General features: G+C 40.6%; 1 protein-coding gene across 1 annotated transcript in view; it reads right to left on the bottom strand.

Moving 5' to 3' along the window:
* The window catches only part of lrrtm4l1 (leucine rich repeat transmembrane neuronal 4 like 1), an 84,552-nt gene that overhangs the window by 38,950 nt on the left and 17,850 nt on the right, over positions 1-27,752 (bottom strand). The window contains exon 2 of the mRNA XM_080476956.1: positions 10,901-12,531. Within this exon, the coding sequence (XP_080333082.1) occupies positions 10,901-12,531 (1,631 nt within the window). The remainder of the gene's footprint in view (positions 1-10,900; positions 12,532-27,752) is intronic.

The following is a 27,752-nucleotide window of genomic DNA, read 5'->3' on the forward strand; positions in this document are numbered from 1 at the left end:
ATTAGACTAGTGAGACATAAAGTTTGGGCAACATTACCATAACATAGCTACAGCATGTGTATATGACATAGGACAAATGAAATATACATTTGAAACATTTTTATTTACAGTAAATAGTGGAGCAATTCCACTACTTTGGGGGAACTATGTAAGTTGGAACGACTGCTAACTTTTGGATTCAAGTTCCAAGATTCAATCTATAAAACAGTGTGTACAATTTACAGCAAGATGACAGGATTGAATATTAGAATATTATCTGAGATAATGATCTACAATCTTAATTCATAAAAGTCTGTTTGGATTTAGTTTGTCTTAGTTGGAGCATGTGGGTGGTTTGGTCAGGTTAGAATTACACAGTTGTAAAAAGTGGAAAGCTGCAACGATCAAGTATTTTTAGAGGCACATTATAGCCAATAAGAGTAACTTTGTGTGAGAGGGGCCACTACTGTGTATATCTGTCTCACCTTCTCGTCCAATGATGGTGTGGGTGTCAACTGACAAGCCTCCACTGACCTACAACGGCAAGACAAGTCACACCTTTGTGAAAATGTTGCATTGGCCTTGGGTCCCGGGGTGTTGCTGCGGGCCTCTCCACAACAGTTCCGACCACACCCAGTGGACAAACCGCACACAGGCACGCACGCACACTCCCATTCCTCATCAATGAGATATGCTGCTGTTGTTGCTTGTTGTCTACCATCATATATTTAACCGTCAAAATCATGCACTTCTGTATTCTGTGTGCAACTTTGCTGATTTGTGTACCTGCTCGAAAGTCATGCTAATATCTAGACAGTGCTGCTCAATTTCGTTTAAATCTGACAACAGTTGGAAGGTGTCTGGATCAGTGTGTTAACAGTAAATAGTATACAGTATATAGCATTAACAAGGGTATTGTCTGTTGAACCACAGATTGGTTGTTTGATCGGATCGCAGTCAAACTTTGCGGCTGTGAAGAAACTCACAAATAGTTTTGAATGAGACACAGAAAAATTAATTTGAGTAAACATTTGATTGAAGATGCCCCGACAGTATCTCTGAACAGGTGACACTGGTGTCATACGTCTCGGTAACACACGTCGATGAAACTGGTGGAACTCATGACAGTGTTTTGGTTTGGGATCGGCAGCCTTGTGATATGTGTGACAGCTCAACAGTGTACTTTCATGTCAGCATTTCAGCCTGACAGGAGGAGCCGCTTCATGAGGGCTTAGAACTACTAATTAATTAAAAAAAAAAAAAACGAAATGAGGCGCTTCGACGTTTAAATGAGGGCTTTACAGGGCTGTTAGCCATACACAGTATATATACAGAGGAACTTATCAACTAACAACAAATGGGGAGTTTTAAACAACTCAAGGTTTGCTTTAATAAGACACTGGAGAAAACATTTTAAATTGCATCGAGCAAATAGATTGTGCAGTCTGCATTTTGTGGGTGTTTAACTAAGAAAACAACAGAAGCGACAAATGCAGTGTTTTGCTTCCATTAGGATGTTTACACAAGCTCCTGGAAATGGTATCTCTGAGATGTTTTGCTGTTTGAGTTCACCATGGAGTCTTTGGACAGAATGATGATTCAACATAGGCACAGAATTAAATGTGATGCCATGGATGTGTTGGCGGAGGAAGTTATGAAACATATGAGATCATTACTGCAAATAAATCAGAATTTTCCAAATGACAGCAATGGGAAAGCAAAGCGGCACAAGAGTTCTGGACCCCGTTTCCACGACAACAAGTGAAACCGCGTCGTTTGAGTTTCAGAAAAGTTTCATATTAATACGGCAACGTTTTGAAAACAATGTTTTGTTTATGGCAGCAATGCTAAAAACAATGTCGCAGCAGCGTTTCCGTCGTCTGTGGCGTCTGAGTGTTTTCGAAACGTTGCATTTCTGATGGCTTCGACTACTGTTGTCATGTAAATAGACTCCCACAATGCAATGAAAGGCTGCAAGACCTGAGAAGTGGAACAACACAGGAAGTATGTTATAATAAAGCGAGATAAAAGTCGCATAGAGCCAGCTAAAGAAATGCCTCTCACTAAAACAGACGGATTTCGTTAAAAAGTAACATAAACAACATTTTGAGATGTTTCATAGATCCCATAGAGGCACACTTATTGGTCAATGAAATTAATGGAGGTACTAAACCATATTGGACCATATTCGTATACAAAACTGACACAAAGCAGTCATGATTGGTGAGGTAGTAGTCAGAATATTGATTTTGAATACATTTTTCTGATCTCATTATTTACAAATACTTTAATATTGATTCCATATACTTGGTTTTAAGACAAAAGTACTGCATTCTTGCTTTTTGAGATATACTTTGCTTGCAAAAGTCCTTTTATATTACCTATTCAATGTGGCTTTTAAACTGCTTTTAAATAGACCAGTAACTTTCAAAGTGTGAGCTTGTTTTCTTTGTAGGCAAAGCCAGAGAACAGTAGCAGGGTCAAGGAAAGTATTTTATCGCGCCATGTCTGTTTTCCTTCTAACATTTGAGAGGAAATTATGAAATAAAGTAAAAGAAGAGAAAGCATTTATGTGGTTGAAAACTGAAAAGTATGCTGTGACTAAGCTAAAACAATAATAATCAACAAAAAAAATGACTGTAAAAGGTAGAAATTTTACTTTGAGAACTATGCTTTTATGTTTTGTATTGTGTTTTTGTGAGTCAAACACCAGGGACACTAAGTATCAGTTAAATAAAAATGAAAGAGGCTCTTAATCTATGTGGAGGAAAAAAACTGAGACGTAGTATTTTCTGCTAATTCATCTAGCTAGAACGACATCACGGCGGCAAGAAGACACCAGAACTGCAATACATAGCGTGCGCGAGGGATTCACGTGGGACGAGATGTGTGGAGCATTGGTACGGCGCCATTTGGAGGAACAGCCCCTGCATTCTTGGCTGAAGAATAAACACGAACAGCAGCACCCACGTGAAGGGGATATGCTGTATCAAAGTGATTAATTCGCCATTTCAACAATACTGTAACAAGCTGTAGATTAAAAGTTGTCCTCATTGTTTGAAACTTGTCACTTTTTGTTTCTGTAACCTAAAGGAACAATGGTGATGTCTGTGGTAAACTGAAAAGTGAAACTCTTGCGCATTGTTTTCCACATTCCCACTGTAATTATTATTTTAATCTATAAACAATGCATCATTAGTCACACGAGATACAATGTAGGCTTACGCATGCTGTATAGTCTCCATTTTAATTACTTGGCTGTATTAGCAGTGGAGTTTCAACGCTTTGTAGTCATTTTGGGACTTTTTCTCTCCAAAAGATATTTCAGCTGATATCATTTCTCATGACTTTTATTTTCATTGGGTACAATATGAAATGATTGCGAATGGATATTGCTGATTCCAGCAAAATTCTCTGGATAGCTGTAGCTAGCCTCAACTGACACAGAAGTCTCCTCATTGTACGATAAAATATGAATTTATAAAGGTTCATTTCACTTTTTCCTGGCACAAAAAAAATAAAAAAAAACGAAAAAAAAAAAATAAAAAAAAAACCTTCTCGACAGCAGTGAAACATACAGCAAACTGTCTCCCGTTGGGCTTCAACACCGTTGCATGCCAGCATTTACAATACCTCACTGAATTGTAGCCACAGCAGGGTACAGTGCAGCGCTGGCTTTTGTTCCTACACGTTCGGTTCCGCGGGGACTGCTGGCGCTGCACAGAGGCGTAATGAAAGCCAGAGCCAGCTGTGCCGACCAGCGAGATGGCACTTTCATCAAACTAAACCGGGCTGACGCCAGCTTCTCAATTATTAAACACCTGAAATAAGCAACAGAGTAGAACACCCCCCCCGCTTCCTAAACAAACTACTGCAGATGCCCGTTAGGGATGTTGAAAATGTGATGGGAGGGGGTTGTTTTTTGAGATGATGAGAGTTGGGTTACGGTTATGTAGAGGGGGACAATATAATAACTCTGGCAGCTCCAGAAATCGCTGCAGTGAGAAGAAGTGATCAGAGCAACAATTTAGCTTTGTAGCAAATTGTATTTAAACTTTTAACAGGTCACAGTCTGAATATAAATCTAATAATTCATTTTAGGGGGGGGGTACCACAAATACCCCTTTGTCCCTTTTGTAAGCTATTAACAGATATCAGACAGACTGTTAATTGTGTTCTGCCAAAATATCAAAATAATTTACTTTACTGCTCTATGGAACCTGGAGGATTTTACTCTGAGCCGTGCTACATGCTACATACTAAAGAGTTTCGGGGCCCACACATCAGTGATGCTACATGCTACACATGGTTAAAATGTGTGATTGATTAGCTCAGTCACTCGGTCTATACAGTCCTCTTTATGCAGAGCGTCTTATGCTTACTGTAGACTCAGTAGAGCCTTCAAGGCTAGTGGAGGAGTGCTTAGCGTCAACGCAGAGGTAGCGTGGAGGTGGTTCATGGCCATGCAGAGCCTTCATGTATTGCTTGTGTGTGGAGTATAAATTAGGTTTAAAGGCATTTAGTAAGTACTTATATTGGTACTCTGAATTAGCAAGTATATAGCTAAAAGGTTAGTACTCGCACTTGTCCTTTAAAAAGGGGTACCAGTGTATCTATATCCTCAAATGCATGTTTCTTGACAGCTGGAGAAAAGCCATGAACTGACAGGAAGAACATGCAAGGACTCAAACCCATGACATTCTCATTATGAAACACGAGGGTGAACCACTTCATCACAACCAGGATGGCGAAAGAAATCTGGAATAGTCAAATGTTGAATCACTTAGCATTTCTCATGAATTATTATTTATATAAAATGAAATTCACATGCACACTTTAATGAACCAAAATATAAAGGGAAGAGAACACACATGAAGAGTCACATCAGAGTTGACTTTAGTCATAACAGTAAAGTTGATGTTAAATAGCCAGCATATAAAAAAAGTCTTGAGAAAAGCTTTCAGTTCTGAACCCGCCGAGGAAATACCAGTCCATCGTCGACTTTGTATTCGTCTCATACAGCGATAAGGAAAATAAGAAATTTTCGAACTTTGTTGTGGCATTATTTCCACCAACAAGAAATCCCTAACCTTTACGGAGGGATGAAATGCAGCCACGAGGACTCTCTTGGCAGTTGCATTAAGTCATGGTATGTGGCTCTGCAAAGCATCGAATTCCTCCGCGACAATAAAGGGATGTTATCTCACAGGTGCCTGGGAAACGCGGTCTCATGTTTTACAAGTTGGAGCATTGCACGCAAGTCGCACGGGGGCTAACGGCGCAGATCTCTGAAATGTGTTTTCACAACAGCTATGGCTCAGAAAAAAACAATAGTGGCTGTAACTGCCACTGACATGCATGTTGCGTGTCATATTTTCTACTTTTATGCTCAATCTGGCCTCCCACTGGACATCAGGTCGACTGACAGATGGCTCAAGCATCAATGCTTTTCATCTTCAACTGCAATATACAGAATACATTCCTCAGGTACACATGTCTATTAGAATGTTATGAGAAATTAAAGCAAAGCGTTCACTCACAAGTTATTAATCTTTTGTAAAGATGGGCTATCATTATTATGGTGTAATCACATTATGCAACCATAAAAATGACTGAAGTGAGACAAACTGAATGCATTATCTCATTAGACTAAAAAAAACAACCTGTTTTTGAGAAACTCTTCCTGTGGGGATATTATTAGCAACTAGAAACAAGATGCTAAATTAAAATAAATGACAATAATGTTGTATCATGGCTTGGGCTTTGTCTTAATATCATTACAGGGCAGTTGATTTAAAAGATCTCCAATGAGGATGTATCTTCATGTGGTTCCAGCTCTGTGAGGGGTGGGCTCATCCTGCTTCATTTTGAAAAACAAATTGATTTCTTTATGATTATAGCTGCTAATAGTTGTTAATGTGAAATCAGAAAGATCAGCCTTAGTTTTTGTGTTTCATCTTTTCTTTCCAGTTGTTTACTGTGCCTGTCTATATATAGGCACATTACTAGCGCCAGGCTTAATTTTATTGTTTTAATTGTTTTGGGTTTTTTTCCCCAGAAAATATTTTGGTGCGTTTGGAGTGCAATAGCGTTTGTTAATGATTCAGCAAACTGTTTCCGCAAGAAAACCTCACACACAAAATTCATCCCTCTTTGTATAAGACTTCAGTATACTTTAAGTTAAGAGACTTAATCTAAATTTTAAATTGTTTGTACATGGTTCCACCATTCTGGTGTGAAGCAGCTTTTTCCTATCTCCAACTAATTTTAATCTGAGAGCCCTTTGTTTTTTTTTAACCCTTTCAGCCATTTTGGGGGTTTCAAATTGGTGTATTGGATGAGCTACGGCGGAGAAGGCACGCTGAAAATTCCAGGAAAAATGTTCCTGTTTTAAATATATTGACACATGAGTGTTGGTGAATTTGGAAAAAAAATGTATCTTCTTACAAAATGTCACGAGGCATCCAGAATTTGGATTTAAAACAAGGATCCCAGTCTCTGACAAGGTCACATTTTTTTTGCAAGCAAGCAAGCAGCAGCAGCGGTTCAGATTTGTTTTCATTCACAATTCACACTGCTCAGGCAAAAAGTTTGTTTATGCGGAAAACTCCCAACTTTGTTTTTGATGTCTGGGGAAGAGCCCGTCCATCGGCCAGGAATGAACGTGCTCAGACATCCCGGTTCTCTGTTTACGAATGCAAAAGTATGATTGTTGTGTTTCCAGTAGCTTCTGGATAACGGCAAATGTCTGAGGCGTCTGCTCAATCAAGCAAGTGGCTCATCGCAAAGCAAAAAAAAACTGTGTCAGACAGCAAATATAACAAGCTTTTGAAAAACATTTTTTTTAAAGGGTTGGGGTGGATCAAAACTCTCTGCCACTGACGCATGAGTCGCAATTGAAACTGAATAAGTACCCTAAGAGAACTGCCGAATGTCTGAAAGCAGTCAAAACCTCTTTTGGATGAATAGCATCCTAATTGGCTTTAAAATTTACATTTGTTTCACCCCGTCTATCACCACTGGACTGTACCTCGAAAGAGCTTCTTCACTCACCTAGAAGACTTGCTCAATTAGTCTCGGAAAATCCTCTGCATACACAAACACTCACCGATATAAGAATATTCCAGAAAGACACGACTCAGCACACGCCTTCTTACAGCCTCTAAATAGGTCACGCCACACTTCCTTCGGTCATTACCTTTTAGACTTTTTCCACATCAGTTTGATCTGCCGCAGTCATAATAGCAGCTTCGTATATTGGAGCTTTTAATGTAAGTAAACATGTCGCATTCCTCCTGTCAGCCTTTCCCTCTGAATGCCAGGCGCAGGGAACAATGTAACAAAGTGCCATTGAAGGAGGAAGCAGCTATAGAGAACAATTTAACAATCGACGTGAAAAAATAAATTGAAAAAAAAGCCACAACTGCAAGCGCTCCAGTGTCTATATAAAGTAAAAGTCATGACTTAATGAGAATCAATTGTCTTGTTTGACTTGCTTTGTATTCACTTGACCCTTGCCGCTAAATTCCACCACGGAGGGAAATATATGCTCTGCTGTACTTAATCAGTTATCCCAGCAGAGTCATTTCACAGTTTGGTTTACTATTACAAATGAGACGCTCCATACAGAGACCGATCCATTACAAAATAATGACTTACTTGTTTAATGTGTATAATTTAGAACAGTTAGATTCCTTGACTCCATAAAACCCTGTAATTAAATTAAATTATTGCAAGGAGCCCTTGCTGTTCGCACAAAACACATCTCCCACTGGTTGGAAGTTACAACTTTGTTTCTCACTTTCCCTTCATTGATGTTGTGTTACTTAACAAAAAATGATATTGCGGAATAGGGACGTACCGATACTGGTCCCAATATCCAGTATCGGGTCTGATACTGCATAGACTACTCATATTCGTAAAAGATCCCCATTACAATGCAGCAAGTATTACGTGCTATCTATCAGCGACATCAGAGGGGACGAGCGATATCAGCACTTGGAGATTCTTGTATATCATAACAATGACAATGACCAGCAGAGTTCGCCCAATGTCGCTCAGAGAATCCGGGAGGATTTTACTTTATATTTTAAAGTACTTGTATCGGTACTCGGTATCGGTACTTGTGCTTGCAAAAAAGTGGTATCGGTGCATTCATATCGTTGAACTCAAAACCTAATTTTAAAAACAGCTAAGATTCATTACAGTTAAGATAATAGTTTTCAATGGTTAAAGCGAGATCATGTTCTTTATTGACTGATTTTTTTCTTTCATCTCCTTGTGCTTTCAATGATTTTGTAAAAAAAAAAAAAAAAAAAGTACTTCGGAGTGTTTCAATAATTTTTTTTAAACTGGTCTGACTCCGTTTTTGTGATTGCAATTAGCCTCGTTTTTAAACTTGCCTCTTATCACGGCAGAGGGATCCACATTTGAGCCACATCACAAGCTTTGGGATTACAGCCCTGCCTCCCCTCTGTGAAGATTACCATAAATCTCCCTGAGTATGAAGCATGCACCATCCAAGACAGACTCGCACAGAAGGGCAGTCGCAAGCCCTCAAAATGTACAGTGCAGATGACAAATCTTTAACAGTTACAGTGGAGCCAAAATAACTTCCACATTTCAACACATGTGTATGTGATGAATGAACAACTTTCATGATGGTGTGCATTATGTCAAAAAGTAAGGAGGGGAACTATGTCTGGCTGGAGTTTAATGTCTGTAATAAAAAGGCCATGGCCAGAATAATTCATGACCTTCTTAGAGTAGTTGGTGACAAAGCCCTTACTTGCATTCACAGGAAATCTTGAGGATTTGGCACATTTCCTCAAGGACTACAGCAGTCAAGGTCTTTCAGCTTGCGATGCTCTGTTGATATTTCTCCAGTTTTCAGGTCCATCCACCAAACTTAATGGCATCAAGGTCTGATTTTGGCCTAAATGTTTGTTTTTTTTGTCTGCAAGTTGGAAGAGTTTTACTGTAGTCCTCTTCTGATGCTGTTTACTTTTACATTTTGCCTGAGAAACACTCCTTACAATCCCGCCTCCAAGGCTGGCCTGGGCAGATGGGGTTCTTGGAGTTGGATACTTCTTCGAATGAACATGATCATCTCGCCATTCAACTGACCAGTGAAAGCATCCTACTTGGAATAGGTTACCTCAAATGCTAGTCAAGCTTTGATAAGATGAGGAATCGTCCTCAATGGTGTCCACGAGACCAGCCGTGTATAGCACAAGTGCGCTGGAGTGTCTGCATCTGTGTGTGAGTACCAGAATTGCTCAGCATCATCAGGGTGGCCTTGGTTGATCCTTGGATGCATTTTGGCCCCTCATTCCACCATCCTTGCTAGGGCAGGCTTAGGGTGATGTTTATTCACAGCACTGAGATCCGTGTCCCTTGCTTGGCAGAAGCCATATGCCATTCCTGAACTTTCCTGAGCAGTCTTCACTACATGTTCACATATATATATATGAGTCTGGAAAGACGTTGACGCTAAAAGCAACTCTGCTGATTGGCAGAGGCATACAACCGTACGGTTGCAATGCCAATTCATTAGTCTTTGGACTGTGGCTCCTGGCACTTGAAAACACATCAATATGGCTTTGTATCCTTCCCTTCTTGATAACAGTCACAGTGTAGGATTCTAATGTGTAGTTTCTCACTAATTTCTTGAGTTTCTTTGAAGTTCCATTTGACTAGGTATTTGTTGAGCTCAAGCATCAGCTCCTGAATTCAATTTTGATTATTATTCCTTATCTTACCATGGGGGTTACACTGTTTAGTTTTATTCAAATGCCTTATTTGTAGGCTCTGCATAGAGTTTTGGTGGCCTGTTCTTGTCAATAAGGTGTGTCGGTATAGGGACACATCGAAAACATGTTGTGGCCAGGAGTTTTAAATCACTTCAAAGACCATTTGGTATTACACAAGGATTATATTTTTTTGTTGCTATTTGTTTTTTTTAATCAAAATGTATAAATGTTTGGTAGCTACTAACAATTCTGTTCATAACTCCTTTATAAAAATGGTAAAATAGGATCCTCATTGCCATCCTTTTGGCCACTTCTCTCCAGTTACAAAATTTATGATTAGTATTTATTACAATAATAATAATTATAATAAAAATAATGATGATGATGAGATTTGAGCCTAGCTATGAAAGAAATGCCAACCTATGATACGTTGATATTTTCCCTAAATCACAAAAGTTTTTTTTTTTTTTTTTGTGCAAAAAGCCTAATGAAAGACTTAAGTCTTACTTTAACATAAAATATTCATTTCAAGAAAAATAAATTATTTTGGCAATCAATATTGTACCCATAAACACACAAACCCCACCAATCCTCAAAACATACAACACCCGAAACAAAAATCTTTGACAGCACCTGAGCCATGCAATGCTAATGTGGAGCAGTGTCTACAAATTGGTCAGATGGTGTCCAATTATTCGTTGTCTCTTGAAATCAACACATCATAAAGAACATTTTCAAAAGTGTGGCTTCACAAATGTCAATTTAAATCGCAAAAAATATGGAGACAAAAACCAAATGGAAAAACGTAATCAAAGCCATACTCAATTAATTTCAGAGAGCGCAGAGCTCTTCGTCGTGTTATTGTGATATTGTGGCTGTTTGGATTCATGTTTTAGATGTTTTAGATTTCTTCTCTGGGATGATATTAGTTATTATCTATTTTCCACTTCAGGGTTCGATTCTAAAGTAAAAGGGAGAATAATTGGAGACATCTAACGTTTGAAGTCAAGCGTGTTATGAATGAAGAGTCAAGGGTGCGTAACTGTGAGTTATAGTGTTTCGTTTGGGGGGGTTTTTACAGGGTATACTTGATAAAGGATTTACCTCTCTGTTGAGCCTTGTATTTTGATTTTGAGTTTGTATTTTTAGGCTGATGCGATGAATCATACCTCACACTCCCTGGAGCCAGAAATTGTGCAAGTGCAGGAACCAGTGCCATTGCCTAGCACCTCCAATGCTTCTGGTGTTGCAGCAGGGTTGTAACTCATGTAATACTCTTGAAGCTGGGAGCTGAGGTTCTGCTCTGGCTCGGGACTCTTTTTGCGACGCTTCCGTCCCACCATGGATCGCTGCTGCAGCAACCTTGTTGCACCTGGGTAGCGCCGCCACAACACATAGATAATTGTCAAGATTAGGGACATGGTGAAGAAAAGTGCCACGCTGCCCACCACCACTTTGTGCAGAGTCATGTGCTCCATCTCTGGAGGTGGTATGTGAGTGGGTTGAGGCCGAATCACTGAGTCTCTAGGATCTTTGCTCACATGCCCCGGAAAAGTCGGATTGGGAAGGGGTCGAGGCCTGAATGGTGGTAGAGGACCGTAGGTGCTTGTTGGCGGCATAGGTGGAGAGCCGCTAGTCGGGGCAAAGGTTGGTTCAGCAGTTGCTTCAGAAATGAGCTCTGACATTGGTGAAGGTGTCTCTGTCAAAACGTAATCAGTTTCCTCGCAAATACCGTGACTTCTTGTGGCTTCCATTATTTTTTCTCCCTGGAGATACTTTGGGCTGCTGCATATCATGGTGGTGTCTTTACTTCCCCGAAAATTCCTCAACCAGGCCACAAGCGGACAAATGCCAGTCCCACAGTCCCACATGTTGCCAGCAAGGCTTATGGAGGTCAGAGAGATCCATGCTGACACTGCCTCCTGAGACACATTGGACAGCCTGTTGGATTCCAGGTTTAGGACTTGTAGGTTGGGCAAGCAGTGAAACACAGCCGGGTCCAGTGTCTGTATTTCATTTCCAGACAGGTCAAGCTTTTGAAGCGTATACCAATTCCAAGGAAGGCCCTGGTTGACCACCCTGATGCGATTCCACTGCAGATAGAGGGATCTCAGATTGGCCAAACGTGGAAATAGAAAAAAGTTGATCCGTGAGAACTGGTTATGCTCCAGGTGCAACTCCATCAACCTCTGTAGCCCGAGAAAGGTGGTGCGGGTGAGAGCCTTGATTCGATTGTAGCCCAAATCCAGAAATTCCAAACTTCGGCATTCCAGAAAAGCTCGAATTGGGATATTGGAGAGGCCGTTTGAACGCAGGTGAAGGTTTTGTAGTTTTCGTAAGCCATGAAATTGACCTGGCTGTAGGATTTCCAGTTTGTTGTAGGACAAGTCCAGACTACGAAGATTTGGAATTCCATGGAAGGTCGAATTGTGGAGAGATGTTATCCTGTTGGAGCTCATTATTAGCTCTTTGAGCCTGCGGACCCCCTGGAATGCTCGACTGTCGACAGCTGAAATCTGATTGTGATCCAAGTATATCCACAGGAGCTGGCTGAGGTGAGCAAATTGATACGGTAGGAGGGTGTGTAGTTCATTGTAGCGCAGGGAGAGGCCCTGGCAGCCAACAGTGATGTTTTCAGGGACATCTGAAAATCCAGACGTGTCGCAATGGACCGTTTTCCCTTCACATCTGCAGCTGTTGGGACAGGTCCTCTCACCAAAGCTTAATAACAAGGGAGCCCGCAGGAGGAGTAGCAGAGGAAAGAGGAGGTGCACCAGTCGTCCATCACAGAACAATGGACCTGCAAGAGAATATAAAAAAAACTGTGATCAATACAAATCAAGAAAATAGTGTAAAAAAATTGCCTATAGCAGAGTTTTAGCCACAGACGTCACAAAATACAGAAATTTGTAAGATAAACACAACTCTTCTGTAAATTTTATGTCAGACAGAATGCACACAGAATAGTTTCTCATCTTCTTCGGTATATAATAGTACTGGATGAGTCCTCTCCAAACACATGAAGAATTATCAAAGAAGAGAAAATGGCGAAACTCTGAAAAATATCATGAAATCTTCATGCATGCAGTGACAACACCCTCATTTGAAATCTGTTATAGTAAGGTACGAATAGCATGTCATCATCCCTTCACAAAGTACAGGCAGCCTTCTTTCCTCATTTGTGCTCGTAATGGTGAAGAACAGCCTGTATGTTCATGGTAATGGGAACACAATGTGAAAACTGCTATCTTTTCTTTAATTACTCCTTCACTGATAATGGAACAGTAGCTCTGTCCTAATAATTGTCTAAGAGCCTCTTCAATATGTATGTGGATTCTATCCCCTTTCATCCTTAATATCCACCAGGTCAGAGCACAACTTTCTGCAAAAGTACACTTACTGGCACGGCCGCTATTCTGAAGCACTTTGTTGTTTCGACCATGGATTTTTGAATCTGGATGAATTCTATTCATCCATTCAGATAAAGCTTCAAGGATACTCATGGCTTAATTGAAAAGCAACTAAAATTTGTCAGATAATGTGCAATTACTGATTTCACGAGATTAGCCGACGCCTCTCTCATTCAGTTTTAAAGATTTGCAGTAATTTGCAATAAGCCCCATGACCTCTACATTAATAAAAAGGGAAAACTTGCACTTGTACCTGAAAGTCTTCAAGAAAAAAAAAAAAGTAAAAACCTTTGCAGTGAGACAAGATCAATTTTGATCCTGCGTTACAGCATTGTCAGCACTTTTTCTAGTAAAGGGTTATGCGTAAAACAAAATGGGAGTCAACGCGACATTGCACACACACTGTGGAAACTGATCAACTAATGGGACTCACTGAGGGCTTAATCTGAAACAGGCTATACATTCAGCGCGTATACTTTCATGAATATGGAATATCCAACACATCCCTCGGATCACTGAAAGACTGGGAGAATACTTCGAGAAGGTAAATTTGACAGGTTAATCTAAAATAGTCAACGTGATTCACTACTGGGCTGTTTTTGGACCCGATGCTTGTATTCCTGTGAGTAAAATAATATCCTCAAGTTTTCATGATGAACTTCATTATAAGATATTAAGATATCTTCTGTGTTGTATGTGAAAATATCTCCCGACTTGCTTTTTTTTGCCTAATTCAGAGTAAATTGCTGTAAGGTTCTGATATGTTTGATAACGTCCTCCACCAGTTCCACTTCATCATTTTGTTTGTGGGAGCTCAGCGTTTCAGCAGATCCTTCCACGGTGTTTGCAAGCTCAGCAATACGGAAGTGATACCATTTCCAGCTGATCATACTCATCATACTGTAAAAATGGTCTAAAGCAGGCATTTAAAAACTCTTCAGTGCGCACAATCTCATTTATTCGCTGTAAATCACCCACGAAAGTCAGGCAAACTAAAAAAAGCAATCTATTACATGAACGCTACGTTTTTCACATGCTTTGAACCCTGCGGCTTATAAAATGACGTGGCCAATTTATGGATTTTTACAGGTTAACAGGCTTCATGCCACCAGATTCTATTTCCACACATAGATACATGCTGTTTTGAGCAACTCTGCTTCTCCAAAACTTGGCCTAAAAGTGGTATTTCTGCTCTTCGTGAGCTTGTCTTGTGCTGCTTTCCGTGGTCCGGAACTCCAGCAGCTGACGGCCGTGCGTGATGCGTTCAGGTGCATCACAAAAAGCCGCCCTGCTGGACTCTGTGATTCTGAGGAGGAAGATTTCTCAGCCACGATCAGCAAATAACCAATAAAATACCAAGTCAACAAAGATATAACCCTCGGTACATCATCTCTCTCTCTCTCTCTCTCTCTCTCTCTCTCTCTCTCTCTCTCTCTCTCTCTCTCTCTCTCTCTCTCTCTCTCTCTCTCTCTCTCTCTCTCTCTCTCTCTCTCTCTCTCTCTCTCTCTCTCTCTCTCTCTCTCTCTGTGTGGAGGACACACACAGCGCTGTGTGCAGGGATTTCCAGATTTAAGGGAATTTATGAAAATATGAGCAATTCCCACAGTGAAATTCCTGCCCACCTCTGTGGACACCTGCGGCTTATAGTCAAATGTGGCCTATATATGTCCTTTTTTTTTTCTTTTTAAATTTTGCGGGTGCAGCTTATATTCAGGTGCGCTCAATAGTCCAGAAAATACGGTACTGAGCACTCTTTATGCAGGGTCTTAGGAATTCAGGCAATGCCACTTTGGTTTGCCATTTCCTTATTAAAGGTATTTACATATTTCAGTACACAGGAATGGCATGATTATAGCTGCATTGATATTGAAAGATATTTAAAGAGCAGTGTTGTAGCCAACCCCTAAGCTACTTTTGTTAAAAAATCGCACTGCCAAATTTTGAGAAGCAAGCACCACTGACACAATAGATTTTAAAGACTTAAATCGGGTCTACATTATCAAGAATTATGAATTCCCCCGGAGTGTGTGATATCTCCTGTAAAATTGCTGGCATAGCAATCCCTGCAAGCCACCAGTACATTGAAGGTCAGCTTTCAGAGTAGAGTAATATGTAATTGCTGCCACGGGCAACCTCAAATGTCTGTAGTACTTACGAGACCGAACCAGCCAAGTAATCTGGTAAAAGCATGTATTATGAAAACTGAGACACGTAATCTTGCGTAAGAGTAGAACTTTGTTTCTTGTCTTTTATTCTAAACCTCACGATTATTTCTGGAGTTTGACCCAAAACCAAATGACTACTCCACAATGTAACACGTGCAGGTTTGTTATTATGTTGAAGACCAGTCACTGACAAAAAACAAAACTATGAAGTTACTTTTTTGCTGAAAAAACATTTCACTCATATGTGGAAGACATACTCATTTATGAGAAGGACCTCACCATCAACTCGCCATTATACTAAGGATGTAGAAAAATTCTGTAACATGGTATTTTCATTATAACACCTCAAACTATATCAGGATGTATTGACATTCTGTCAGAAAAGTATAAAAACAAAAACAGTAATACCATCACACTAATACTAGAATCTGTGTTTCGTGAAACAGAAAAGTTTGTTGCTGTTGCCAAAGAAAAAATGCTTTCCCACATGTAGGCCCCATTTAAATGACAATTTTTTCAAGTGAAATTGGTAACCACACACAGTTTTAGGGATTTGAGATCTGATCAAAGTATTGTGATACGTGTCTCATTTTCTAGACTCCTACTTTCCATCACGTGTCACTGGTTACTGCCAATAAAATATTTTGCACTTCTTTCAAATGCATTTTTTCTCTAGTAAAATAAACAATGCCCCCTGTCTAAGTCTTTATTCTCCATAACAAATTAAACCTTGTGTACATAGTAAGCATTCCCAGATATAATGATCTGAAATATTAGCAATGTTATCCTTTGTGCTGAAGTTTTGAAAGTGCCATGGCTACTCCTTGACAGAAAAATGTGAAATATTGTTGACTGTGACTGTCAGTCAATCTGATGTAAAAACCTTCAAATATTATGTGACAGACAGTTTTTCAACCTCACAGGCTTGTTTGATTTTGCATTCCACAAAACCCAGTACAAAGCCAACAAGTTAAAAGATGTGTCGCCGGCTTAATGCATTGTGACTGCACTATATGTCAAAGGGACATATCCTTGAGTTTAGGGCTCTGTTCGGGTCGCGCGTTGAGTGATGCTGCGAATAAGGACATTAATATCTCTCAACAAAGCAAGCTTTCAATGTATTATTACCTCCTTTCAGCCTCTTCAGTTGTCTGCTCTCATTTTATTGTTGGTTTTGTAGCCAGACTTTTGCCATTTAAAATAGCAGAGATATGCTACAGATTCATCTTTTGTCAGACTTTATACCGTATTAGTATTACAATGACATTACTGTATAGAAGCTTACCTCCCCTGTTTGTGTTTATGTTCTTGATAATGTTATTTTCTTAATTGCATCTCCTCAGTGCTACAACTTTATTATTGAACACATACAGGACAATTACCTATAATTAGCCTCATCATACACTGGTTGATAATATGACAGAAAACATATTGACTGAACATCCATCCTGTCATTTGTACTATTTCATAAGAAACAGACAACCACACTCACATTTACACATAAGGGCACTTTAGAGTCACTACTTACCCTGAAACACAGATTTTTGGACAGTAGGGGGAAACCTGAGTACCTAAACACATTTTAGTTCAGGGGCCACATACAGTACATTTTACCTTCAGTGGGCCAAGACAGTAATTTAGTGTTATAATAAACTTTAGATTTAAACTTTAAAGTTTTTTTGTATACGTCATGAGAATGTCTATATTTTTGTAAAACCAAACAATTGCTACCAAAAATGCATTCATTTACTTGTCATTTATCATACTTTATTAAGGATGCATGGTGGGGCAGTTGCACTGAGATAAATGTTGACTGGTTTGCCGACGACTTGTCAAACAGATCCCAGTCTATTGAAATGAGTGGCTCCAATTCTTCCTTCTTAAAGGTCACCAAAGGTGTGCCACCGGGCTTGGTCCAAGGACCCATTTTATTTTCTATTCATGTGAGTTGCTTATGTGAAAATCTGCCAAATGCATTATACCACTTCTACGCTGATGATGCTGCTATTTATTTACTGTTGTTCGTCATCCCGAGCTCAGGCATTTAGGTTTTTACAGTCTGCTATCAATGTTGTCCAAGCTCACCTGCAAAAATGTAATCTTGATGGTATTTACTCATTGTAAGCTACCAGACAACCTCCCAGAAATAACAACCATTCAGGGTAAACAAATAGAATGTGTCAGCTTCATCCTGAGCTTTCTTATAGAGAACATATTGCAATTGTAGTTGCAAACTTACATTTAAGATTGGATTTCATTTTAGAAACAAATCCTGTTTTTCTCGACATGCTCGTAAATGTCTTGCGTCTGCAGCATGTTTGCCACTTATATGAATGCTTTATCGAAGTAGCTGCAGTCTTTGAACACAGTGTATCATTGTGCCTTAAGAATTGGGACTGGTAGTAATTGTCTCACTCAGCAGCTGAGTGGCCTTCACCCAGTGAGGAGCTAGACTCTCTGGATGTGACATTAGTGTCCAAGGCTCTTCTTGGCTTGGTTCCCCTCCTACTTATGTACTCCTCTCTAGAGAACCAGCAGCCATTACTCCCTATGCTCCAGTGGCATTTTCCTTTTGCACGTTCCTTGTGTTTGCACTGAACTGGGAGAGTGAGCTGTTAGTTTCTTTACCCCCTCTGCTTGGAACACTCTCTAAATACAATCCAAAATGTCCGAACTGGTTTCTTTAAATCAGTTTCATTCTATATTATGCATCAAAGAGCGAGGTTCAATTAGTCAGTGTTCATGTTTTTAGTTTTGGAGTGAACTTGTGCACTCTTAATTGCTCTCTAAACGCACATGAAATAATAAATATTCTTTAATAAAACAGTCCTTTTGAAGCGGTCAATGTTGAAGAAAATATCCTTTCTTTGCACAAATGTCCTCGCTCCTCAAGGTCCCCGCACTAACAGTGGATTTTATAAAGAGAGAAACCCGAGCGCTGACGAAGCGCCCAAAACGTTCAGACTCCTTTTGCACATACACGAGAAGTTGCTTTTTGACTTTGGGACAAGGTTTTCAAAATGACAGCAAGGGGTTGACATGAATACCAAACCAGAAATGAATTGCATTACTAGAGGGAAGTGCAACTCTTGAAGACTCAGTTATCACTTGACCAAACATTGTGGATAAACAGATGGATGAATTTGCATATCATCGACATTGTAATCACCTTTAATATATTAACGCCAATAAGAAATGTTGTAATTGAACAACATAACGACTGTTAATCACTGGTTTAACTACGTTACTTTAATATTGAGTAAAGTTCCACGGCAGATGTATCTGGTGCAGAGTGAATAACTAAGAAAACCAAGGCAGAAAAATAAAAGAAGAAAACCCCTCCATTGTGTGGCATATGGTATGCAGAAAACACAGTTATGCATCATTATTTTACAACTTGGGGGTTGTTGCACAGCACAGTGACAATTTCATGCTAAAATGGGTAGCAAACATGCATGCATAGAATCAGAGTGTCACTGTGCCTGACAGTCAAGGCTGTTTCTTGACTTTCACTTGTTGAAAATGACAGCATGCCATGGAATGAAAATCTGTATGTGGAAAAATATGTTTTCATAGTCGTATACAAGCTTTCTTTGTCTGTCGGCAAGGTGCCAAATTAAGATCCTGCGATATTAAGCACTATCGAGCTTAGATTATGCCCTCGCATTTACGGCAAAGACGGGAAGGTAAAGTGTGTGCAAAGACCTAGTGGCATGTGCAGCAGCAGTCAGGGAGAGCGTGTGCTGAAGCATATCATTGTGGAATCTAAAAGGGCTTTGTTTCAATGACAATTACGCAATGAGTGCTATGAGGCACTCACACACCTCCTCTGAAGCGCTACACATTACTACCGACGCATTGTTTGAATGAAGAATGTAAAAATGTCAAGCCACTGTTCATCCACACACATTTGTCCGACGCTGAGCCGGGTTTACACCTGGTGAAAAGGCTTTGTAAAGTGCAAACAATCATCCAAGTGTGCTGCATTCTAAAAAGTATGGTTTCTCCTTTTCCTGCATGATCGACAGACGATGTAGAGCAATAAGCCTTCTGGCAACTTAGCTGTGTTAACCCCATTTCAATCAGCCTCGTTCAATGAAGCAACTCAGAGCTATTTAGCAAGTTACAGCTTTTGATACAATTTTGGGCAAACGTCCCTCGAATTCTGTAAAAAAAAAAAAAAATAGAATTGTTTGATTCTTGTGTTCTACCTGTGCACGCAATGTGATCTGGAGACTCTGTTTTCCTCGAACGGTCGAAAAACATCCACTCACTTGGTGTTTCTCAATAGACCATAGATGTGTATGTGTGCGTGCTATCGTCTGTCTATCTGTGTTTGTCGTGTGACAGACTGCTGACCTGTCCATGATATGTCCTGTCTTTGACCCGAACCATTTACCACTGGGCACTAGAAGTGAGGGACCCAGGCACTTCTCATTGAGGAACTTAAAAAGGTTCATTTGGTTTATTCCATTGTAAATGGGTTCATTGTGACAAGACTCGAAACGAGCCGAGCCCTCATAACAAGATGGAAGCTACAAATGTGTATTGATTAAAGCAGAAAGGTGATTTATGGAAAAAAAAAGAAAATGCTATATTGGTCAGTTGTGCACAGCAGAGGCCACCTCCAGAGTTTCTGGATGTTTCAAAAGTATTAAGGGTAAAGGTGACTACCCCATCACTAAATTTAGGCTGCATTTCCGCGGTTTTAAAGTGTCGGTTTACACGATAATAGTACTTGGAGCCACTAAAAACACAACTATTGGAAAATACTTGGGAGGGTTTAGCTGTGAGTACTGGTACTAAGGGTCCCAGGTACTTGTCTTCAAGCAACTTCAAAGTTCCTTTTTCTTTTTTTTTTTTTAATTTCAATTGTAAATGAGTTTATTGAGGTAAGACTTGTCGCAAGATGATTCCAAAATGCTCATAAGGAGATCAATGAAAAAAAAAAAAAAACTGTTGATATGTTCAATATGTTGGTGGTTAAAATGCAGCTGTTGTCAAAATTAATCAAAAATAGAAAGTGGCTGCTCACAAAATGCATTTATACAATATGTGCTTTTCATGGTCCTTTCTCCTCTTGTGCCGCAGCGCATAGTTGTCAGTGAACGTCATGACCCTTCAAACATCTTGAGTGTACAACAATTTGACCCTGATTACAAAAAAGAAAATAATCATTTATGTAAAGTGGACTTTGCTGACCATGTCTTCCATTTTCGGAGTAAATGGTCTGTTGCATTTGCCATGAATGTGCCTGTCCTTGTTGAAGAGCAATAAAAGTAAACAAATAAATACCGAACACTGGATTTAAATCCGATATTTGGGCTGCACCTTCTGAATCAGTAGAAAGGTTGATGAGAACATTCATTTCTGAATGAAGTGTCCTTCCATTTTTCATACATGAAATAAAGCTCACTGGATCATTAAAAGCTGATTAACAAAAGAACACCTTATTGGTCCCTTCATGGTCTCAACAGTCACTGATTATACAACTGTGAAAGGGTATTGAGGAACAAATAAAAAAAAAAAAATGTCATTCCTTGGAAAGATGTCACTGATGACATATAATTCATAAAAAAAATGAATGTTTTAGGCTACACTGTCAAAACTGAAAGTGCTTACCAAGCAAGTCATGATCACAAAATTAGAGAAGAATCAAGTCTGGTACCATCAATCGGCGCAGGAATAATTCTGTAATCAACTGACATCTTCAGAGTTTGAGAAGCTATTCAGCAGTCTCCGTGTGAGATCATCTGTGCGTAAACTGCATTTCAGGAAGCATCCAGTTTATAGCTTTCTAATAAATCGCACTGGCTTAAACTACCTCCCAAACACTAAACTTTGTGTCTGACCTCATTATGAAATAACAAAGGAAGACACTGTTTCATGAATGAAGGGTTTTCACAGATTTGCCAGAAGGGCGAGCAAAGAGTGGCAGACGTGCTGGGGGGGGGGAAGGGTGGGAGGGCGATAAATGAAGTCTATGATAGTGGGACCATGAGAGCGAGTGCAGATACACGCAAAGTGAAAATGTGTGCTATAAATAAATCCCTTGAGTCCTCTGAGGCAATAGATGCACCGCCACTTCCATCACCTCCAATAACGACTCGGTGCACTCGCTGAGCATCCGTGACGCTGCACGCAGCCATCAGTTTTCCATAAATGATAATCCCACTGGAGCATTTAAAAAGGTCTGCTGTGAAAAACCCTGAGGCACCTCACTCTGCCCTACCACTGAGAGCACATTTGGAGTTTTCTGGTGCATGGACCCCTACAAACAAAAAAAGAAAGACAAATGGAGGTTGTTCAGACTTTCTTTAGATGAGTGAAATCTCTCGGCTGCGCAGCCACAACATTCAGACCGCTGGCTCATTGACGCCTCACCTCGAAAGCGTCTGTAATTAGCTCACATTGGTCCGGCATGGATTTCTGTGTGGACGGAACAGTAATAAAAAGTGGCTGCCCATGTGTACACTGGCTTCCCGTGGGAGGGCTTCGGAGGAAAGAATGAGGAGAGACATTTACTGAGTACAGATTGATTAACCGATCATTAAATGTGGCGTTTCACAAAGGCATCACTTGGGTGTGGAGGCAGGCAGTACCGTTCATGAAGGTACACCACAGAAAAGTGGAAATCATTGTCAACTTAAATAGAAAGCATGTCTGTCCAGGCGTCATCATTAATGGTTGTGCGTGTGTGTGTGTGTGTGTGTGTGTGTGTGTGTGTGTGTGTGTGTGTGTGTGTGTGTGTGTGTGCGGGGGGGGGGCACTGCTATTAAATCCATTCCCCCTCAGAACAGATTTGATCTATGTGGTAAGCCACACACATCTGTTTACCTGGCTCTTTCCTCCAAAGTAAAGCATGACCGATCGGAGCCGGAGGGGGGTTTGGGGAGATTTCATATCTTGCAGAAGTTAAAGCCGAAGATTTGAACAACACCCGCATAATACAGCAAAAAGAAAAAAACACCGCAAGCGGCATGCATGCAATTATCGCAAAACTAAAGCTTTTCGGGTCTCAGGAGTGCTCCCGTCACTCATTTTAGAGTAAATTTTTAGGAGCGGAAAAAGGAGTTCCTTTGATTTGGAAGACTGCAGCCACAAAGTGACTTCACTTCTGGCAATTTATCCATGTCTGTAACTTCTTCCTGCTTCGACAGAAAGCCAAAACTGGTGCAGCTTCTTTTTCACGTATGCAGTCGCACTCCAGACGACCTATTAAACAAAGTTTGTGATGAAAGCGATGACAAAATGTATTCATATATTCAATGCTGACCATTTTTTATGGTGAAAACAAAAAAATGTGGATGAAAATCACAGCAGTGGCTGCGATATGAAAAACTTGTGAACGACTCTCAAACTATATAGCCGATAATCAATAAAGAGCCTATTTTCATCAAATTGTTCATTTGCGAGGAACCAGCTAATATAACTTTCAAAAACATGCCATTGTATATAATTAACTCATCCAATGTGAAGGCATCATCCATCCATCCATCCAAACATCCATTCATCTGTCGGTCAAGCCGTCTGTCAAACCCCCATCATCCATCCGTCTGTCCGGCCATCCGTCCATTAGCCCAGCCAATCAGTGGTTCCATCCATCCATCCATCCATTCAGCCAACCATCGGTCCATCCATCCAAACATCCATTCATCTGTCCGTCCAGCCATTTGTCGAACCCCATCATCCGTCCATTTGCTCGTCCATCCATCTATCCATCCATCCAACCATGGGTCTAACCATCGGTGTATCCACGAATCCATCCATCAATCCATCTACTCATCCAAACGTCTATTTGTCTGTTGTCCATCCATCGGTTGACCCCTCATCATCTGTCCATCCCTCCGTCTTCTGTACCTGTGTTATCCAAGTTATTGCTGTATGCAGCAGGAAATCCCAGCTAAAGTTCACTAAACTGAAAAGTACATCCAAGAGCTATTTAGAGAACCACACTAACCTAACCACCATGTGTTTGATGGTGGGAGGAAGCCAAATTACATTGATAAAAAACTTAAAACAAGCAGGGAGAACATGCAAGCGTGACTACTTCAAATGTACCATCAGCACTGGGTAGCACTGGTGATTTGGTCACGTTTGTGCACTTTAAGAAATTCTTGGATACGAGGAGAATTGTTGCCGGGTGACATAAATACATTGTTAGACGAGGCACCCATTCTCCTTGCTTCTGTTTGGAAAGACATCATACTGAGGTACTTATGTTAATCACTTCAGCTGCATTACATTATTGATGCACGAACTTTCGAACATTTATAAAATATACTTCATATGGGTCTCCTCCTGTCCCATCTTGCACCTTGTTTCCAGCCTCCCCACATTTCTGCTGTCATAATTACTACAGCCACTAGACACCACAATAAATCTTGCCTTTTGGCTCCAGTAGCCGCAGTTGGGGCCCGACTGCTACAAATCTGCTGGGCTGCTAAGAGCTGACAGCCATTTAGTTGGCCTGAAAATGTTGGATTTCGCTTGGTAAGCTGAGGTAGGGTCATTATTATAATACAGTGAGCAAATGTTTGATCAAATGCCACGGGTGTAACTTTGCTTTGAGTCAGCCACCTTTTGTTTTGCTTTCATAAGAAATGAGTAAGCTCCGGGATAAACGTCGGCAGTCAACAATCTAAATCTACTTCTAGTCAGTCTCTCAGGAAATATCTGTACTTTATGCAATGCTTTCTCCCTTTCGGCTAAAAACTTGAAAGTGAAGGAGTGAATGAATCCTGTTTAACAATGATTTACTGCTCTGGAGTGGTGAAGACAGGTAGTTACCAGCGAGGCGAGGTGGCCTGTGGTGTTGCTGCACAGCAGACTGACACGGACACTGTGTGCACGGAGTAAACAGAAGCCTTTTCCACTAACCTCCGTGATAGATGAGAACGACACCTTTAACCAGAGGAAATGTGCTCGGTAAAAGAAACGACAGCTTCGACATTCTTAGGAGGCAGGTCAATTACGAAAACAACAAACGTTTCTGTGATTAAAACCTTTCTAAAACGTGTTTAAAGTGAAAAAAAATTAATAAAAAAGCCATCAATACAACTATATTGGTATATGTATACAATGATATCAGTGAAATAACGTTTTAGCTGTACTGCATTGAATACGATTGCTAAGGTTTTTTTGCCCCATTGACAGGATGACATTTCAAGTGAAAACACATTTGAAAAGGATGTTGGTTTACACGGAAATGGCAGAAATACTGAAAACAGTGTGGATTTCATGTTGGGCCACGAGTGGGTGCTGTCATTGGTTTTTTTTAAATGAAACCACGCACACTTGCACAGAGAACAATATACTATAATCATTAACAATGGTGAATACACCAACATTTGTACGGAAAGACAACCAAGTTGGATTGCTATTACAGTGACTCTCAACTATAAAACTATCAAGTCCCAGGAGTATATGGACTGGGAGTCATGACAATCTGGTTGCCGCCATTGTTGTTATTGCCCAACTACTCGTGCGTGTGTACAAAAAACTACTTACTATGGCTGTTGTACACATGCACAGTAGCAACGTTTCAGAAAAAGTTTTGTTTTCCTCCGTTTATATGCAGTCGGGGCATTTTCAAAAAGTTCCACCTTGGGAGTCATGTTCAAAAAGTTCCATGATCAGTGGTTTCATGCACCATTGTCTTGTATATGGACACCCATAATGCAACAAAACTTGTCCGTTTTCACTTTAAAACATTGTGTGTGTAAATGTGAGCTTAGCAGCTTTGTCATGGATGAGAAGAGTTGCAGAACTTCCTGTTCTTTGTTGGTTAGTTAGTTGAAGTATCTTCATTAGTCCACGCTGCAATTTAACTCTTTTCAACTTATTGACCAAACTCCAGTGTACCGATGGAGGTTAATGTGTTTCATCGGCACAAATGCTCAGCATTAGTGTTTGTCCTGAGTAACTGTGATGTATTAGCTGAGCTCCACGTAACCCGTCTTCTGCTGTCAGCTATATGTAGTTTATATCAGCTGCTTTGTTGCTGCTACTTTCCAAGTCATCCCGTCATTAAAGATTTCTTTCAAAAAGTACCGGATTCTAAAGCGTTTCCCTACTAAATGGTGTAACTTCAGCTGAACTGAAGGGAGAGAATTAATCATTACACTGACCGACAAGAGTCCTGACAGCTCAGCTAATGTGTCACACTGACACTACAATAATAGACTGATGGAGACAAGAAATGAATAGAAATGAAATAAGGCACGAGTTCATTTTCAAAGTAACTGCTTACATTTTATTTGCAGTTACAAGCAATCCCGGCAGTGCTTTCTAAAAACACAACTTGCGAGCAGCATCAATTGTCCAGTAACTTGCACAGCGCTGGGTATTACAATGTTTGCAACAGCCAAACCTTAATTATGAGGCTGATCGATGGTGTAATCCTTATGAGTATTACCATAAGGCATTCCACTTAAGCCGGTGTGACCGGGCTCTCCGTGAAGCACAAGATGTATAGTGGTGACTTCAATCTAACGGGAGCAGATTGCCATCTCTGTTATTGCACTCCCAGCAAATGACGCCTAAACACAATCTGTGTCTGATAAAGCCACAATTGCCGACAATAAATATCAATTAAAAAAGCAGGTTCAGCACTCAGGCGTCCCGGGGGCTCAACAACTTCCCCGACTCTCAGTAGTTTGTTGAAGTTAAGCCCAAACACGGGCAGTAAATGTCAACCAAAATGGGTCTCGCGAATGCACAAAGCAGGAAAACTTGTGACATAATCTCCTAAAATGCATCTTCTTTCCAATTACCTCACCTGGGGTCGCATTCCAATGGCAACCTTTCTGAAATCACATAAAAGCGATGCAGCTTTCGCCCCACCACCCCCACCTCAGTGCCACCGCTACTGCAACCCCCCCCCACTCTCTCGCTCTCTCTCTCTCTCGCTCTCTCCCTCTCTCCCTCTCGCTCTCTCGCTCTCTCGCTCTCTCTCCCACCGTCCCTCAGGACTGAGTGGGCTCTGGCAGGCCCGCAAGAGTCAGCTGTCGTCTTCCTTTGGCGGCGCGACAAGTTGATATTTCATTTGAATGCGCAGCGCTCTGAGCACTGATGCAGAGGCTATTACCCAGAGTGCCCAAGTGGGTTGGCCGACGGTGCTAAGGCCGTACGCCGGGGCACTTCAAAGAAATGAAAAGTGTGCGAGAAAAACAAAATATATCTACCATTTCTTATTAAATGTTCTACTGAAGCACAGGTTAGACACATTTAACGGAAGAGTGCACCATGGCAGCTTTTAAAACTTTTTCACATTAGATGATATATTGCATCAGGTTTCATTGGTTGTTTACTCTGGAGAGTGTAAGGCATCATCATTGTGTAGCACCGTTTCTCCCTAAAAATACATGCATCACATATTCACATGATATGCAACACAGAAATGTCGGGGTCTGGCCTGATTAAAAAAAAAGAAACACGAGAGAAGAATCATGACCGATTGGAGGGAGCTCTGTAAATCAATATTCCATATGATGTTATGTATTTTGTCTAAGTTGGGGGCTCAAATGAAGAAGTACTCGCCTTCCCTTCCCCTGATTCCTTTCCTCTCTGACACGGGAGCCAAGGGTTTTTAAAGTGGGTGATGTGCAATCGAGCTTAGGCAAGCAAATTTCAAGAGGGTACTACCGCATGTGTGATATATTACATTATTGAGTGTGTTCGCTCAGATTTAAGGCACATAAAATTAAAAATACTTTCCGGGCACAGAGGTACGTGACATATTACTAGTCACGAGGAGCCTACATGCAACGGTGATTAATTGGACACACTGGCGTTACAATATTGAAATGAAGGACCTTTTACACACTTAAAAGTCATTATTTTACACCAATTAATCAGAAAATTTGAGTTAGCTGTAATTCTAACTTACAGCAAAAGCACGGAACTGTATAAAACAGCTGATTTATGTTAAAAGCTTCTTTTACTACCCGCGCTGCACATACATGCGGAGATAGGAGGGGCCGCCAGTCCTGAATACAGACTAAATTGAACATAAGGGACAATGATGTATGCGAATGTGGAGTTAAGCTGGTTAATATCAGAGCGGTAATGGCAAAATGAAGCTTAAATGGGGCAGTATCCATTAAATTGGAAATGAAACGAGCGGTCGGTTTTGTTAGCTCAGTTATTCTGTCTGGATTTGTGGGGGACGTAGCGAGAGAATCGACCTACTCGAGCAGAACAGGCGAAAGAGAGGGATAAATGCAGGCAGAGCTGGTCCCACCGGAGCCTTAATAGGAGAAACAAGGAGGCCTGAAGTCACATGCCAGAGTTTGGGCAAACTGAAAAGGAGGCTAAGGACAAGTGTTGCAGAAGAGAGCCTTCCTTCTAAAGTTTCATGTCGTTGTCTTAGAAAAATGACTTTGAAGACAGATGATTTTATTTTCCCCATTTAGAGGCGGTTAGTGCACAGTACATGTGCGACA

The sequence above is a fragment of the Lipophrys pholis genome (assembly GCF_963383615.2).
Source record: "Lipophrys pholis genome assembly, chromosome: 12".
Taxonomy (NCBI): domain Eukaryota; kingdom Metazoa; phylum Chordata; class Actinopteri; order Blenniiformes; family Blenniidae; genus Lipophrys; species Lipophrys pholis.